The sequence below is a fragment of the Ovis canadensis genome, chromosome 13 (assembly GCF_042477335.2).
Source record: "Ovis canadensis isolate MfBH-ARS-UI-01 breed Bighorn chromosome 13, ARS-UI_OviCan_v2, whole genome shotgun sequence".
Lineage (NCBI taxonomy): Eukaryota > Metazoa > Chordata > Mammalia > Artiodactyla > Bovidae > Ovis > Ovis canadensis.
The window spans coordinates 47,001,070-47,019,471 of NC_091257.1; the positions used below are offsets into that span (position 1 = coordinate 47,001,070).

Here is an 18,402-nt window from a genome sequence, read left to right on the forward strand (position 1 = left end):
GTTGAAAGGCCAGTCTTAACCACTAGACTGCTAAGGAAGTCCAGAAAACTGTCCTCTTTATTGCCTGCCATCTCCACTACGTTCCAGGGCTTGTCTGCTGAAGGTCCCTGGATTCAGCCGCTCCCCAGAGAGAATCTCACTTTTCCAGCCCAGGTAGTGGCCTCCAGCTTGCCCTCCCCCGCATCCAAGCAGAGCCCGGAGGTCCAGCGCTGTTTCACTTCCCCCCTTTCCCAGCAGGCCGGCCCTGGCTCCTAGGTTCTCACAGGCGCCCAGTCGCCTCCACCCTCTTCCTCATTTCTCTCCCACACGTGTCCCTCTCTCCCCTTCCTCTGTATCTGCTCTTCTCAGAAGTTAGCTTACGAAGCAAAGTTGTAACTTTGAATTCCTGTTTTTCCAACCACCCTCATGTGACAGGATATCTCCTTATTGGAGGTTTTCCCTAATTTCAGAAGCCCTTTAAAAGTGGGCGCTTCCTCCATGCTCCTTTTCAGCTGGGCAGTTCTGAGAAGGGCAGAGCGGGCAGGGACAGCTGGGGGCTCACTGGCCTGGTCCTCCCCACTCTCTTCTCTCCATCCGTGGAAGAAGAGGATAAACTCTGGACCATGAGGCCGTCCCCACTCCTGCCTCTCCTCTCTCTGCTTCCGGTAGCCGTGCAGCTCCTGGGTAAGTAGGCTAATGAGGTGTGAGCTTCCTGACTTGGGGCCTGGGGTCTATGATACCCCCTCCTTTGGGGGAGAGTGTTAAGGGATTCCTTCCACACCTGCGTGGAGGAGGAAGCCGGGCTATAGCACCACCAGCTCTGCAGGAAGCTCCTCCGGGTTCCCAGGCCTGGAAGCTGGGGACTGGGAGGAGGCAGCGGCTCCTCGGGTCAGGGGGGCTGCCTGATCTGAGCCCCTCAGAACCCTGCCTTCCTCTTATCTCTTCTCTCATCTCCCACTGCCCCTTCGCTGCTATATATTCTTAGAGTGATTTCCGCTCTGGTTGGCAAATTCTTGTTTTCAGTTTCTATCGAACTCTCAAACCAATTTCTTCTGAGCGTTTTTGACCAAAATGAGGGCAGCATTGGTGTCTCTCTTTATCGTAGGTCCAAGGATGGGTCACAGATAGTACCCCCCAAAGATCTCATGAGAGTTTTACAACTCATCTTTTTTCTGTGAATGCACCTTAAAAAAATCTTTTTTTAAATTGGAGTTGATTTATAGTGTTGTGTTAGTTTCAGCTGTACAGTAATTGGGATCAGTTATACATATACACACATCCCCTCTTTTTTTAGTCTTTTCCCATATAGGTCATTACATAGTATTGAGTAGAGTTCCCTGTGCTACACAGCACCTTCTTATTAGTTATCTGTTTTATACATAGTACTGTGTATACCTCAATCCCAATTTCCCAGTGTACCCCTACTCCCCACCCCCACCCCCTTTACCCTCTGGTAACCGTAATTTTTATTTTCTGTTTCAGTGACTCTGTTTCTGTTTTATAGACAAGTTCATTCATATCCCCTTTTAGATTCCATGTGTAAGCAATATCATATGATATTTGTCTTTCTCTGACTTACTTCACGCAGCAGTGAATGAACCATTTTGATCACTCCTAGTTTTTATTACTAGACAGTTCATCCTTAGGTGTTCTACATCGATCCTTCTCTCAGTTCTAAGTTGTTCAAACTGATTTATTCCTACTCCTCCATCCCTTCCTTTTTTTTCCCCCCCGGAAATGGATGATAACTCATGAGGACCAGACTCAGAGCTTTCCAGAAGCCTGAAGACAGTATGAAGTCTCTCTCTTCTATTTCCTTAAACACATCTTGCTTTACCCTCGGAATGAGAGCTGAGAGCGTCTGGAGGAATGTTTATTCCCAGGTCTCTTTTGAGATGAAATAGATGGGATTTCAGCTTTGAAAATTTGGATTTCTGATCCCCCTTCATTTTTCCCAAATCAGCAAATACCACCTTGCCCAGCCTGTGCCAAGGGTGTTCCATGCCCTGCCGACATGTTGGAGGCAGGTGCTGGGGAGAGGGGATCATGGATGAGACAGAAACTCCTGACCACCAGGAAGCTTTCCAGGGAGAGTGTTCGACCACAGAAAACAAATCGGCATGACCATGAAATAGCAGAGATGATAAAAACACAAGCAAAGGCAGTATAGTTTGTACCTGGACCCTGCTACTTAATTTCTTTGTGCCTTAATTATAAACTTTCTTAGTATATAAACTAAGGAGCATCATATCACTTGTCCCATCAGTTGTTGCAATGACTCAATGAATTAAACTATGTAAAATATTTAGAATATAGTATGACTCATAATAGTTCCTAAATGTTAGCTATTCATAACCGTGACTCCCCCCCCCCCCCCCATGGTAGCAATCAATAGCTCGGTGCAAGCAGGATAATTAGCATTTAAAGGAAAAGTTTTCCAAGAAACAATACAGAGGAAGGAGTCCTGAAGTCTGAGGAGATATTTTCCCTGTTGTTTTTGTTTAGTCACTAAGTCATGTTTGCAACCCCATAGACTATAACCCTGCCAGGCTCCTCTGTCCATGGAATTTTCGAGGCAAGTATACTAGAGTGGGTTGCCATTTCTTTCTCCAGGAGATCTTCCTGACCCAGGGATAGAACCTGAGTCTCCTGCATTTACAGGCGGGTTCTTTACCACTGAGCCATCAGGGAAGCTCTTATTTAACCCGAGTCCTGGCTACAAAGCACATCTCTTAGTGAGTAAGAAGGGTGACGGGATAGCAGGCTCCATATCACTCTGGTCTTCATCTTGAAAGACTGTCTTGTGCAAGAGAATTAATATATTCTTTGTGACCCCAAAGGTTAAAACTAAGACCAGTGACAATCTTCTAAAGGTTTCACTGTCTCAAATAGAATGTTCTGCATAGAGAAAGTTTTCTGTCACTAAAGGTCTTCAGATCCTGAATGAGACCTGTACTCTAACCTGGCACTTCTCAATAGAAACATCATTGGCCACATTATGTAGCCATGTTTAAAAAGGTAAAACAACAACAACAACAAAAACAGGTGACACTGATTTTATGAATATGTTTTATTTAACCCAGTGTATCCAAAATATTATTAGTCAACATTCATCAATATAAAGCTTTCTGGGATATTTTTACATTCATTTTTAAAAAAACTTTGTTTTTTTTGTTTGTTTTTTTTTTTTTGAGTATAGCCAATTAACAATGTGATAGTTTCAGGTGGACAGCAAAGGGACTTAGCCATTCTCTCCTATACTCCCCTCTCATCCAGGCTGCCACCTGACACTGAACAGAGTCCCCTGTGCTATACAGTAGGACCTTGCTGGTTATCCATTTTAAATATAGCAGCATGTACATGTCTATCCCAAGCTCCCAAACTATCCCTTTAGATTGATTTTAATACTAATTTAGAACGTCTTTGAGGAACAGTTGCCCACTGACCACTTCCTTACTAGTTTTCATAAAATTTTCCTTTAATATTTATATTTTTCCTTCATTCTTGCTTTCTTTTTTTGTCTTTTCTTTATTTCTAGTCTCTCATTTCTTCCTTCATACATATGACTTGTTTCAGTACCAGATTTAACACATACTTTCTGACGTTGTTGAGCAAAACCAAGTTTTTGTCCTCTTTCTTTCTTCAGTTGTTCTTATAGTTGTCTATTTTTCTTGTTATTGTCCCAAATGACTTCTGATTTTTTTCTCTAATTCTGAGTTGGATATCTGTCGATGTAGGGTATTGCAGATCCAGGTAAGAAGACAATTGCTTTGTTGTGTGACATTTCAGCGCCTTCTTAGGTTGTTGGACCTAATTTCTAGGTAGGAAGAATCACTGCTGGTTAAATGTGAGTGTTAAAGAATTAAATACACTTAAAGTAGGTCAGAAGGAGAAAGACAAATACTATATAGTATCACTTATATGTGGAATATGAAGTATGAACCAAATGAACTCATCTATGAAACAGAGAGAGACTCACAAACATAGAGAGCAGACTTGTGGTTACCACGGGCAGGGGTAATGAGGGAGGGATGGACCGGAAGTTGGGATTAATAGATGCAAATTATTATACAGAGACTGGATAAACAGCGAGGTCCTCCTGTATGGCACAGGGAACTATATCCAATGTCCTGGGATAAACCATAATGGAAAAGAATATGAAAAAGAATGTATATATGTATAACTGAGTCACTGCTGTATAGAAGAAACTAACTGAATATTATAAATTAACTATACTTCAATAAAATATATTTTAAAAAAAACAAAATATGGAAGGCAACTGTAAGGGGGAAAAAAAAGAATCAAACACACTCAACCTCAGTTATAGACAAAGACCCCTGTCTTCAAAGGGATGTGAAGATCACAGTGATGACAAGTGTTCCTGAAACCTGGTTTCTGACACTGAACCTTGAGCAGCTGCAGGAGAACCAGGAGGTCACAGAGCAACTAGGGGAGTTGAACAGAAGGAATGTAACCTTTTAAGTGGTGCGTTGTCTGCATGGCAGAGAAGGAACAAAACTGCTATCAATGTGAGAATAATAGGGTCCTCTTGCCTCTTGGTGAGCATCAAGCACTGTTGAATGGAAACATCATATAGTTATACTGATCCATAGAGGGAACTCAAGGAAATCAGGTAGAATAAAATTGAGAGCAGAAGGAGATAGGAAGGCAAGTACCCTTTGAAAAGGAACTGAAACTGGCATAGGAGACATTGTAGGATGTGCATCATGTTCTCCAGTTGTGTTGGACTCTTAATGAACCCATGGGCTGTAGCCTTCTAGGCTCCGCTATCCATGGGATTATCCTTCCGGGAATACTGTAGTGGGTTGCCATTACCTCCTCTAGGGGATTTTCCTAACCCAGGGATCAAACCTGTATCTCCTGTGGCTCTTTGGCAGGCAGATTCTTTATCACTTGAGCCACCTTGGAAGCCCTTACTGTGTGACAGATTCTTCTGATTATAAACCAAGTTAAGGTTACAGAGCCCTTTCAGATCCTTCCTCACTTCAATTAATTGCTTTCAGATCCTTAATCAGATCCTTATAACAACCCTATGAGATGGGTTGAAAGTGAAAGTGAAGTTGTCCAGTCGTGTCTGACTCTTTGTGACCCCATGAACTGTAGCCCACCAGGCTCCTCCATCCATGGAATTTTCTAGGCAAGAGTACTGGAGTGGGTTGCCATTTCCTTCTCCAGGGGATCTTCCTGACCCAGGGACAGAACCCAGGTCTCCTACATTAGAGGCAGATTCTTTACAGGCTGAGCCACCAGGGAAGCCATGAGATGGGTTGGTTGGGTGTTATTAGTGTCATCCACCTTTTACTACATGAGGAAACAGCCTCAGAAGTCAGCTAGCCAGTAAGGACCTGACCAGTTCTTGATTGTGGTCTTCTGGTTCTGAGGCTAAGAAGTATATGTAATTTACTAGCTGGAGCGTATTGTTCAGCAAAGACATAAACGTGCTTCAAAACAGCAGTATGTCAAAAAGGGATTAGTCCCTCTATTTGGATCAATTATTTAGATTTTTCACTTGGAGATGGGAAAAGGGACAGTAACCTTTGAGGGTTCACTATCTGCAAAATGATTTTTTGGGTGCTTTGCTTAAATTATCTGTAAATATATATATCTAAATATTTCTAAAAAATATTTAGAAAGTTTCCAGTAGGTCTATCAGAGAGCATTATTATCCCATTTGACAGATCAGGAAAGTGAGGCTAGAATGATTAATTTAACTGAGGCAACACAGCTAGGACTTGGTGGAACCAACATTTGATTGCAAGTTTGCTGGCCTACAAACACGTGCTTCTTTCCAATACATCATATGGGAACTCTGGAGTCTCTATCCTTCTGTCTGTCTCTTTGCAACAGTTCTCTGTTTTTTTCTAGTTTCATCCTGCTCTGTACCATTTCACATTGCCTACAATACTGATTTTCCCTAGTTAATGATAAGCATATACTAATATGTATCAAGCAGTTTCTATGTGTCAGGAACTGTTCTCAGTGCTTTGTTTAGATGATCTAATTTAAATCTCACACGACCAGCAGGTCCTGTACTTTCCTCCTCATTCTTCAGGGGGAAAAGGCAGCACAGAGTAGTTTAGATACTTGACCAAGGTCACTCAGTAAGCAGGAGCGCTCCAATCATGTCACAGTCAGGTAGACACAATGCGTAAAAATTAATTTGCCTGGTTATGAGTGGAAGGAGAAAAATTGTGTTTTGCTTACCTACATGTTTTGCTTGTCTTGAAGTTGGCAGAGAGGCTGGGTTTTTGAGGTTGATGATTAGGAGAGAAAGGGAAGGATGGTGAAGGAAGTAGCAACTGGGAATGGAATCCAGGATATAAGTCGGGATCAGCAGGTGGCGGGAGAGCTCCTGAGATGGGAGTGAATGAATCCAGGAAGGGAGTAGGTATTCCTATCTTTAGGGAGGGAGGCAGGAAGTTGGCAGTGTTCCTTATTTATTCCCAGACTGTTTTCTCCTTGAGGTTGTAGTCCGTATTAGATTAATACTTGCACCTCCCCCAATAGCCTAATTGTTGCTGCTGTTGTCATTTAGTCTCTAAGTTGTGTCCGACTCTTGGGACCCCATGGACTGTAGCCTGCCAGGCTCCTCGGTCCATGGGATTTCCCAGGCAAGAATATTGGAGTAAGTTGCCATTTCCTTCTCCAGGAGATCTTCCTGACCCAGGGATCAAACCTGTGTCTCCTGCATTGGCAGGCATATTCTTTACCACTTGGGAATCCCCAATAGCCAAATGCGGTGACTTAAATTGGTAGGTTCTCTGGATATTTGATGAACGAATGAAATATCTAAGAGGAAAATAAAATCATTTTCAATTTTTTCTTTATCCTTTTGTTCAGTATCACTAAGCCCAATCATGTGATCCTTAGTTTCCCCCTTGCCCCAGCAATTGTTATTGTGTGTGTGTGTGTGTGTGTGTGTGTGTGTGTGTGTGTGTGTATGGTAGTGACGATTTAGTCCCTCAGTCATGGTAGACTCTTTGTGACCTCATGGACTGTAGTTCACCAGGCTCCTGTGTCCATGGGATTCTCCAGGTAAGAATATTGGAGTGGGTTGCCATTTCCTTCTCCAGGGGATCTTCCTAACTTAGGGATTGAATCTGGGTCTTCTGCATTACAGATAGATTCTTTACTGGCTGAGTCTCTAGGGAAGCCCTTGTGTATAGTAAGTACATAATAAATATTTATTTTTAACTAATATATTTACATAAATAAATATTTATTAGCTTAATTTCAGTTCTTTGGAGACACACTTGTAGGGTGTACTGTCACTTACAGGGGCTAATGAACAGATTCTTGGTTTGGTTGACTCAAGACGGTGACCTCTGACAATGACTTGACAATGACTTGACTTGACCTCTGACAATGACTTTTTTCCCAAGACTGGGAAAAATCTTGGGAAAAACTGGCTGAGGAGGGGGCCGTGAGACCAGAGGGAGGTAGCTGGTCCAGGGTGGGTGAAGGAGCAAATGAGCCCTGTGGGCAGATGAGCTCAGCCTTCCTGGGTACCCTGGGTGACAAGGTAGACTATATATCTCAGAATCATCCTTCCTTGGTGTAAGGATTAGGGCTATTCATTCCTCTAACACCCACTGGTCACTGGTGAAGGGCTACTCCTAGGAGGTGTTCGTTCTCTGACCTGTCTGGTCTTTGCAGTGGGTAAGGAGGCTCTGATGGTCAGAAAAATGTCCCCAGGCCCAGAGATGTGGGGCTGCCCCTGGGGAGTGGAGCTGGTACTCACTGAAATAGCAAAAGGCAAGAGAAATAAATGGATTTCTGGCAGCATCCACTACAAAATACCCATTTACTTTCCTCTTATCCAGCTTCCCTGTCTTCCACAAGTTATTAGCTTTTATGTTTTCATGTCAGTGTTTTATTTATGGATGGTGGGGAAAGCCTAAATATGTATAAGGAAACATAGCCTATGACAATTATACCTCTAAATTGTCACATTTAATAGCTTAACTTTTTTGCCAGTAAATTTGGAAATTTGAACTTCCCCAGTGGCTTAGTTGGTAAAGAATCCTCCTGCAATGCAGGAGACCCCAGTTTGATTCCTCGGTCAGGAAGATCCACTGGAGAAGGGAACAGCTACCCACTCCAGTATTCTGGCCTGGAGAATTCCATGGACTGTATGGGGTTGCCAAGAGTCGGATATGACTGAGTAAATTGCACTTTCACTTTGGAAATTTAATGACTTGCTCAGTGTTATCATTTAAAACAGTTAAAATGTGCTTAAAAGAACATTTGTGCCTATGATGTTGGATATCCAGGCTTTGGCCATGTTTTAAAATTGATTTTTATTGAAATATAGTTGTTTTGCAATGTTGTGTTAGTTTCTGCTGTTACAGCAGAGTAGGCCAGCTGTGCATATCCATATGTCCCCTCTTTTTTTGGATTTCCTTTCTATTTAGGTCGCCACAGAGAACTGAGTGAAGTTCCCTAAGCTATATAGTAGGTTCTCATAAGTTACCTATTTTGTACACAGTAGTGTAGACATGTCAATCCCAGTCTCCCAATTCATCCCACCCACTCTCCCTTTCCTGCGCTGGTGTCCATACATTTGTTCTCTATGTCTTCTTGTCTCTGTTTTGTAAAGATCATCTATACCATTTTTTCTAGATTTCACATATATGCATTAATATACGATATTTGTTTTTCTTTCTTTATGACTTACTTCACTCTGTATGATAGTCTTTAGGTCCATCCTTGGTGGCTCAGATGGTTAAAGAATTTGCCTGCAATGCAGGAGACCCAGGTTCAATTCCTGGGTTGGGAAGATCCCCTGGAGAAAGGGATGGCTGCCCTCTCTAATATTCTTGCCTGGAGAATTCCATGGACAGAGGCTGTAGTCCATGGGGTCACAAAGAGCTGGACATGCCTGAGCAACTAACACTTTCACAGGCCCATCCACACCTCCACAAATGACCCAACTTCATTCCTTTTTATGGCCAGACTTCAGCCACTTTTAACCTGAGACATTGCGTGGAAGCTTCTTTCCTAAATGCATTTTGACTTTTTATATTTCTCCCCTTGAACTGTGGGCTCTGTATATCAGGGAACTTGTCTCTAGTTTGTCTTTGCATTGTCAACAGCACGGTGCCTGGTATCTTTATTTGTTGAAAAATAAGAGATTAGTAAGACTGAGTTAAGATGCATGGCTGGTCTTGTCAATTCGGTAAATACATTTCTGATGTATAAGTACCATCTATTCTCATTTGTTCAGCTTTGCAATATTTCTGTTACAAAAACATAGTATAGACAACAAAAATTGAATGTTTATCCAAATAAAACATTGGTCTGGTTCATAGTGACAAAAACACCGTAAGCTGTCTTTTGGTCAAGGTCTTGAATCACTTTCAGAGGAAGACAGATGACATATTAAATCAGAGACATTGCACAGAGACAGTGATACAAGCAAAACTCACATGTTGACGCGTCAAGGAGAAGAATTACGTATGAACACAGGATCATAAAGCGATAATTTTACATTTCCTCTTATTGTCTGGCAGAAGCAATATCAAACCTGCGCTTCCTAATGTCCAAGATACATAAAGGAAATAAGAAGAGATAAGTTTGTATTGAAATAGAAGCTTTTCATTTGCAAGTACTTATGTTATAAATATAAACATTTATAAATTGCTCTTTGGGAAAAATAAACTTTCAGAGTAAAAAGTCATATGAAATAGAGTCATCATCTTGAATCAAGCATTAAATAAAAGAAAGTACCTGAATTAACAGTCAGGAAATGCTTCAAATTTAATAACTATTCCTTTATTCATTCAACAGATACTTATTGAGGGCCTATTATGCTCTGAAAAGAGAGAATATGGTGCTGGATTGGAAAGATAAGTCTTTCTACTTCAGGAATTTACATTCTAGTAGGGACACAGACAAAACATAAATAAACAAAAATTTAAAAATATATATTTTAAGGTGGTTATTCATATTATATAGAAAATAAAAGAGTAAAATTAGAGTTGTTAGCTCACTAAGGAGTTGGCAATTGAGTTGGAACCTTAATGAGTGTCTCAAGAAAAGGGAACTTGAAATATGGAGTCTGTAAAGTGAAAATGAGCTTCAAGTTTTTGAGGAACAGAAAGGCTTTGTGGCTGGGAGGTGGTGAGTGAGAGAGCAAGGGTGGGAGGAGGTGAAAGTAGGAACAGCTCCCCTGGATGGTGTAGCATCTAGTGAGCTGTGACATAGAGACTGGAGGGTTTTGTTCCTGTGTGTGCAGTGGTCCTCGTGAAGGGTTTACACTTGGGAAGAGATATGGTGAAAAACAAAATCTCTTCCATCCTGGAAAACCTCTCCCCAAAAGTAAAAGAAAAAGAAAATAATTTTATTCTTGAATAAGTATTCAAGCAGAATGTGACATGTATTGGCAATCTACTAAAGAGACTGCAGAAACAGAGAAATTTGACCCTTTTATATGGCCAAGTAGAAACATTTCATGGTGTCAAGTAGATTTTGCAGTCGGGTCAGGTGACATGTTAAGCTTGTCTCACCCAGGAAACTGGGAGATCAGGCATTATCGCTAATGATTCCATTTCAAACAGAGGAAAATCAGAGCAAGACCATGGTGGCTTGTTCTGGGGTATGATAGTGGAGATGTTGGAGAAGGCAGTGGCACCCCACTCCCGTACTCTTGCCTGGAAAATCCCATGGATGGAGGAGCCTGGTAGGCCGCTGACCATGGGGTTGCTAAGAGTCAGACACATGAGCAACTTCACTTTCACTTTTCACTTTCATGCACTGGAGAAGGAAATGGCAACCCACTCCAGTGTTCTTGCCTGGAGAATCCCAGGGACGGGGGAGCCTGGTGGGCTGCCGTCTATGGCGTTGCACAGAGTTGGACATGACCGAAATGACTTAGCAGCAGCTTAGCAGTGGAGATCTAGAGGAAAAACTGGCTTAGGAAATATGTATTAGTTGGGTTCTCCAGAGAAACAGAACCAATAGACTGTGTATGTGTGTGTCCACCTCTGCCTCTCTCTCTGTCTATGTACCTATCTCTTTACCTGTCATCTATCAATATTTTTGAGAGAGATTTATTTTAAGGAATTGCCTCATGCAGTTGTTGGAGAAGACAATGGCACCCCACTCCAGTACTCTTGCCTGGAATATCCCATGGACAGAGGAGCCTGGAAGGCTGTAGTCCATGGGGTTGCTGAGGGTCGGACATGACTGAGCGACTTCGCTTTCACTTTTCACTTTCATGGATTGGAGAAGGAAATGGCAACCGACTCCAGTGTTATTGCCTGGAGAATCCCAGGGACGGGGGAGCCTGATGGGCTGCCGTCTATGGGGTCCACAGAGTCGGACACAACTGAAGCAACTTAGCAGCAGCAGCATGCAGTTGTGGATGCTGACAAGTCCAAAGTCTACCAGGGTAGGTTGGCATGTTGGTAACTCAAGAAAGAGTGGATATTGCAGTTCAGGTCCAAAGATAGTCTAGAGATAGAATTTCCACTTCTCTGGGTGACCTCAGCCTGTTTTCTCTGAAGGCCTTCAGCTGGTTAAGTGAGGCCCACCCACAGTATGGGGTATAATCTGCTTTACTAAAAGTCTACTGATTTAAATGTTAATCTTCTAGAACTAGAACAAAAACCAAAAAACTTCCACAAACAACCTTCATAGCAACATCCAGACAGGTGTTTGACCAATTATTTTGATTCTGTGGCCCAGCCAATTTGACACATAAAAGTAACCACTGTGGTACATTTTTGGAGAGAGCCAACAGGTTATAATTTTGTCCTAGAAAGTGAAGGAAAGCTGAGAATCTAGATGACTCCTAGGTCTTTGGCTTATAGATCTAGATGTATGATGGTGCCATTAATGAAAAAGAATACTGGATGTTTGCTCATGAAATGCCATCATAGTTAAAGTTAAGATGGAACTACAGATGAAATGTAAACACATGAAATAAAACTCAAGGAAGTATAAAAACCTCTGAAAGAAGAATGCTATTCTTGCATAAAGACTTCTAAACACCTTACTTTAAATGACTTGACCAGCTGGTTGGCTGACTGAATTTAGACGGTAAGTGTTGGCCACTCAACAATGCAATCAAATGACTGAAGTAGAAGGTGGAAGATAGATTCCATCAGGATGGTACTAAGCAAAACTATGTGTAATGTGGAAGAGAAGTCTGGAGAAGAAAATAATAGGTGCAATGGCCAACACAAATTAAATGTAAAGGTCAATATAAATGAGTCTACAAATATCTATGGCAACATTTTCATAGTTCAGTACCCTTTTAGCCAGATATAAATTTTTGTATGGTACATTATCCATTTAAAGAACATTTTATCTTCCTATTTCCTGGGTTTTACTGTGAGTAAAACACAATATTATTAAAATTTTAATTGTATTACCAATGCACAAAGTTACTCATGTTGCCACACAAAGATCAAGCTTGGGAAGGACTTCAGTTAGATGGGAGGAGATTGCATTGACACTGCATGTTCTGTTGACAGACGTCAACTCCAAATATGCCAACAGAAGCAGATGTTCTGAATTCAGGCTCTAGTGAGTCCTGATTCCAAGAAGTGGAACCAGCAGACATGCGGAACCCAGCCAAGGAATCTAGGCAGAGGTTCAAAGTAGCTCTGAATTAGGAACCCAGACAAGACAGAGGCAGGAGGTCTCTACCAAGTGTAGACAAGAGCAGATATGGCAAGAGAACATAATCTTTTGCGGCAAAGATCCATTATGACCTCAAAATTGATGGTCCAAGACTGATCTCAGAGTGTGAGTGTTGCCAAGCCCACAGGGGTGTTGAGGACAGTAAATAGAATTTGGCTTGTGAAAGTGCTTTGCAAATAGCAAAGGGTTCCGTTAGATATACTATGATTATTTGATAGTTTCACTGGGATGACCTGATTAAAATTGGGGTTAGCTGATGTAAACTATTGTATAGAGGATGGATAAACAATAGGTCCTACTATATAGCAGAGGGAACTGTATTCAATATTCTGGGATAAACCATAATGGAAAAGAATGTAAAAAAGAATATACGTATGTATAACTGAATCACTTTGTTGTAGCAGAAATTAACACAATATTGTAAATCTATTTGTTGTTCAGTTGTTAAGTTATGTCTCACTCTTTGTGACCCCATGGACTGCAGCATGCTAGGCTTCCCTGTAAATCAACTTATACTTCAATGAATGAAAAAAATAAAGTTGAAATCAAATGTAAAAAAAAAAAAAAAAAAAAAAAAAGCTCATTTAGCCAAACCCTCAAACATCTGTAATACTATACTAGCTCACTTTGAAAGAAGCTCTTAAGTAGAAGGAATTTACTCAAACTTCACAAAAAGTGTAATTTATATTTGTGCCCCCCAAATAGTCAATTCCTTTCATTTGTCTATTAAAAAATAGATAAGAAAACCTTTAAATGATCAAACTTGAATTCATTTGTGGTTTAAAGGACAAAAATGTGTTTATTAGCTCCTTTTATTCTTTTCTTTTTTGTCAAGAGGAAGTTGAGTTTTGCCAGATAGCAGCTATGTAGTACAAGAATAAACCATGTATACATATTTATTTAAAGTGCCAACCCCAAATTGCAAGCATAAAAAAACGCTGTTAGTTGTAAAGTTACTCTTATAAATATTACCTTAAACAATATAAAAACGTAACATACTCAACCTTTACTGCAAACTTCACAAATTATTACAATTTTCAAATGCATTTTGTATCATTTTTTAGTACAAAGGTCAAGTTGAATATGCCAATGAAATGACAGATACTAGATATCTGAGTTGCCCACTGTTGCATGGGAAACAAAACCAAAAAGCTCTCTAGTTGCCTAGACCTGGGCTACCCAGCAGACTCTTAGCTCACAGATTTGCTGGCCATTAAATGAAGGTAAAAATTCCTAAAATAAAATTGTTTTTCTAGACGCAAGAAACTTTCCCAGTGTTATAATTAGAATAACTGTGTACCAGTTCAGTTCAGTTCAGTCGCTCTATAGGTTTCGTCTATCTCAAAGAGGGTAAGGATAGTCAGACTTCAAAATTCTGTTCTAGGACACAGAAATATTTAATTTTATACTTTATTGTGTTCATCTCCAAATTTGTTTTTCTCAGATGAGTGTTATTTCTTCTTCTATTACCTATCGTTTATGTTTGTGCATGCTTATATTCGTGCTTAGTCGTGTCCAACTCTTTGCAGCCCCATGAACTGTAGCCTGCCAGGCTCCTCTGTCCATGGAATTCTCCAGGCAAGAATATTGGAGTGGGTTGCCATTTCCTCCTTAAGGGGATCTTCCCTACCCAGGGATCGAACCCGTGTCTCTTGCATCTCCTGCATTGGCAGGCAGATTCTTCACCACTGCGCCACCTGGGAAGCCCCCTTTTATGTTCACTTCACTACAATTCATGCACATTTAAAGCATTTGAGCCTTTCCATTAGGTTCCTTGTCCAAACTAGAACATCTTAAAGACTTCTAGTCAATTACTGGCAGCTGGCAGCCATGTACTCCTGAGAGAGGACCCTCAACCCAGTCTTTCCAGCTTCAGGGACCCTTCTGGAGGAGCTGAGTTGGCCCAGGCAGAGTTAATTTCAACCTTTTTCCTGTGGTCATAGGTCTTTAAGGGAAACAGAAAAATTGAGAACTTATTTTTCCTTAACTTTTTATTTTATAGCTAATAAACAATGTTGTGATAGTTTCAGATGGACAGCAAAAGGACTCAGCCACACATATACATGTATCCATTCTCTCCCAACCTCCCCACCCCTTCCAGGCTGCCATATAACATTCAGCAGAGTTCCCTGTGCTATACAGTAGGTCCTTGTTGATTATCTTTTTAACATTAAGAACTTTTGAACTAAAATATTGCCTTTATCCTATGTATCCACTTAAACACCCTTTCTCTTTTTTTAACAGACACAAGGCAATTTTTAATATACAATGAAGATCACAAGCGTTGCGTGGAAGCATTAAGTCCCAGTGCAGTCCAAACTGCAGTTTGCAACCCGAACAATGAAGCTCAGAAATTCCGATGGGTGTCTGAATCCCAGATCATGAGCGTTGCACTTAAATTATGCTTAGGGGTGCCATCCAAAACTGATTGGGTTCCTGTCACTCTGTATGCCTGTGACTCCAAAAGTGAATTTCAGAAATGGGAGTGCAAAAATGACACGCTCTTAGGAATCAAGGGAGAAGATTTATTTTTTAACTATGGCAACAGACAAGAAAAGAACATCATGCTTTACAAGGGATCAGGTTTATGGAGCAGATGGAAGGTTTATGGAACCACTGATGATCTGTGCTCTAGAGGTTATGAAGGTGAGAAGCTTGGAATTTTTTTTCTTTTGTCTTTCTGTCCATTTTTTCTCATCCTCTTATTTGAGAACTAATTCAAGAAAATAAGAATATTCTTGTTCAGTCTATACTAGAAATATTGATTGCTTTTGAATTTGGAATGATTGTGTGTTCTGTGAGTGAATAAATGCAGTTAAAAAGTCCTGAGTGATACTTTAGCTATTTGTGATTAATGGGAAGATATTTCTTATAACTTTTGCCAAAATTTTTCCTGACAACTGTTTTTGGAAATTACTTTTCACTGTCATCTTTAATTCAGAGTCTTGAATTTAATACTGTGTGATTGTCATGATAAATGAATTTAACCAAATGTTTCTTTTCCTTTGGTTTAAGTCATCTCTAAACAAATGATCTATGGAAACACATTTTTTAATAACTCAGACTGCAGAAAATCTTGACATTGACAGTTTGGGTTTCTAAATGTTTCTAATTTATTTGTTACCTTATGGGTATTTAGAAACATTATATAATAATCAGAAAATTAGCAAAGCTGAGGCATTAGCTTGTAAATTAACATTTAGCATGTTTAGTCTGCTATTTTAGAAAGTGATAGCCCCAGTGGGCAGAAAATTACTTTATATGTAGTTGGTTCCTTTTTCTCTTCAAGGTGAAATAAAATCAGAGTATCTAGTCTTCTCTTATCTAGGCCAAATTTCATTTTCTGGCAGCGGCACAGAAAAAATAAAACAAAAAAGAACTTGAAGTCCTTTACAAAGGCCTCTTGAGTCAGACGACAATGTAGCCACATTCTAGGATGGGTCATTTGGTTGTTGTGTAGTGCTATCTAGAACATCCTCAAGGTCAGAGAAAGAGTTTGCCTTTTGGGACAAGAGATTAACCTGTTTCCAAAGTTACTATGTTACCGAGGCTGCAAAGTTTGGTTGAACTTGTCTGATGGCAGCTATGCAGAGCATCAGAGTTCAGCTCTTTGCAAGATGATGATTTATTAGCTTTCCATTTTCCTTCTATGTTCTATAAAGAGAAAAACAAAGTAGGAATTAAAGAAGAGTGAGGAGGAGGGCTCAGAAAAAAGTTATCCTGAGGTCTTTTTTAAAATAATATAGATTTAGAAATTATGTGAGAGACAACCAAAGTAGCATCGCATTTCAAGAGAAACTTGACAGAAAGTTGTAGGGCAAGACAAAGGTGAACTAAACGTTGACTGAGTCAAATTCCACAGATAGGACAGTAGTTCTAATTGAGGAATTCAACACAAGGAAGTTTGGTGCTAAAAGATGGGAATTCTCATTTTATTTTAAAAGATATCACTGAAGTTCTACAATCCCCTTCCCACTCCCTGCCCACACTTTCTGATCTTCTGTTTGCTTTCAGAAAAATATGCATAGGATTTAAGACAGTGGTTCTCAAATTTTAACGTGATTAAGAAACATCTGGAGAACTTGTTAAAAATACAGATCCCAGGGTCCTCCTTCACTAGATTTCAAATTAGCATATTGGGGAAAGGGCCTAGGGATCTATTGAATTATTTTTATGAACACCTGGGTGGTTGGATGCAAATAGTCCCTTGACCACACTTTGCATAGTCCCTAACTCTCTCCCAGTACTTACGGTATTCCTGCTAGATGATCTAGCCTTTCAGAGAGATCTTGGAATCCATTCATTGAAATATATGTTATAAGTAAAGACAAGGCAGAGAGGATGTATGGAGATTCTTTGTCTCTCTAAAAAAGATTTGGGGAGGAATACTGTCTGAGACCAAAGATTTCATTTTTGAGTAATAGAATTAGATTTTGTAAATTTCAAAGCCTCTGTGGATTGTCTGGAAGAGTGGACCACAAGAGGAAGAGGCAATGAGTGCTGTGTCATGACTTGTTAGTGAAGTGGCCTCATCAGTGCTTTGCTTAATAAATCAAGTTAGGGACTAGTGGACAACACTGCGCGTCTACTGCAGGGAGAGTGGGTTCAATCCCTGGTCAGGGAACTAAGATCAGCATGCCCTGTGGTGTGGCCAAAATTTTTAACAGAATAAATAAATACATTGAATTAGTCCTTAAAAAGCCATTTTTGATTGGCATTCATAAGTTGAGCTCTGAAAATTCCTTGGCTGCTTTAATAAGCAGTGAGACTAAGCCCTAGGTAGTCTTTATCAGGTTTACTTCATACAAAAGAACAATGGCATAATTATTACAAATCCAGCATATTTTTATACAATCTGTGATTTGGAAAAATAGTCCTATAACTTAGTGGAACCAAATTTAGAATCACATTTTAAACTTATTAACAGCTAGGTGGCTCAGACGGTAAAGCATCTGCCTACAATGCAGGAGACCCGGGTTCAATCCCTGGGTTGGAAAGATCCCCTGGAGAAGGAAATGGCAACCCACTCCAGTACTCTTGCCTGGAGAATCCCATGGATGGAGGAGCCTGGTGGGCTACAGTCCACGGGGTCGCAAAGAGTTGGACACAACTGAGTGACTTCACTTTCATTTTTCAATTGGGAAAAAATTTTGAGGGAATTGAAAATAAACCTAGCTTTTAAGGTAGACTGGATAAGTATGAATAAAGGAAAAGGAAAAGAGGTAAGTCATTTACTTTTGTCATACTCTTTATGTACATTGGGATTCCCTGATAGCTCAGTTGATAAAGAATCTGCCTGCAATGCAGGAGATCCTGGTTCTATTCCTGGGTTGGGAATATCGCCTGGAGAAGGGATAGGCTACCCACTCCAGTATTCTTGGGCTTCCCTTGTGGTTCAGCTGGTGAAGAACCCACCTGCAATGTGGGAGACCAGGCTTCCATCCCTGGGTTGGGAAGATCACCTGGAGAAGGGGAAGGCTACCCACTCCATATTCTGGCCTGGAGAATTCCATGGACTGTATAGTCCATGGGGTAACAAACAGCTGGACACGACTGAGTGGCTTTCACTTCACTTTACTTATGTACATTAGGCGCCATGCTATGTGCTTTACAACTGTTGTATTATCTAAATAACTTTTAAGATGTCTTTAAAGAATTTTTTAAAGTCATAGATCTATGAAACAATTAGGAAAAGAGTATTCTTATCTAGAAAAAATTCTGAATATCAACTGGTCACAAGAAAACTAAATATTT

General features: G+C 40.4%; 1 protein-coding gene across 1 annotated transcript in view; it reads left to right on the forward strand.

Annotated features, from left to right (window-relative positions):
• Positions 1-261: 261 nt before the first annotated feature.
• Positions 262-18,402, forward strand: part of MRC1 (mannose receptor C-type 1) — a 112,795-nt gene continuing 94,654 nt past the window's right edge. Inside the window, exons 1-2 of the mRNA XM_069547602.1 lie at positions 262-663; positions 14,893-15,294. Of these exons, the coding sequence (XP_069403703.1) occupies positions 603-663; positions 14,893-15,294 (463 nt within the window). The 5' untranslated portion in view covers positions 262-602. The remainder of the gene's footprint in view (positions 664-14,892; positions 15,295-18,402) is intronic.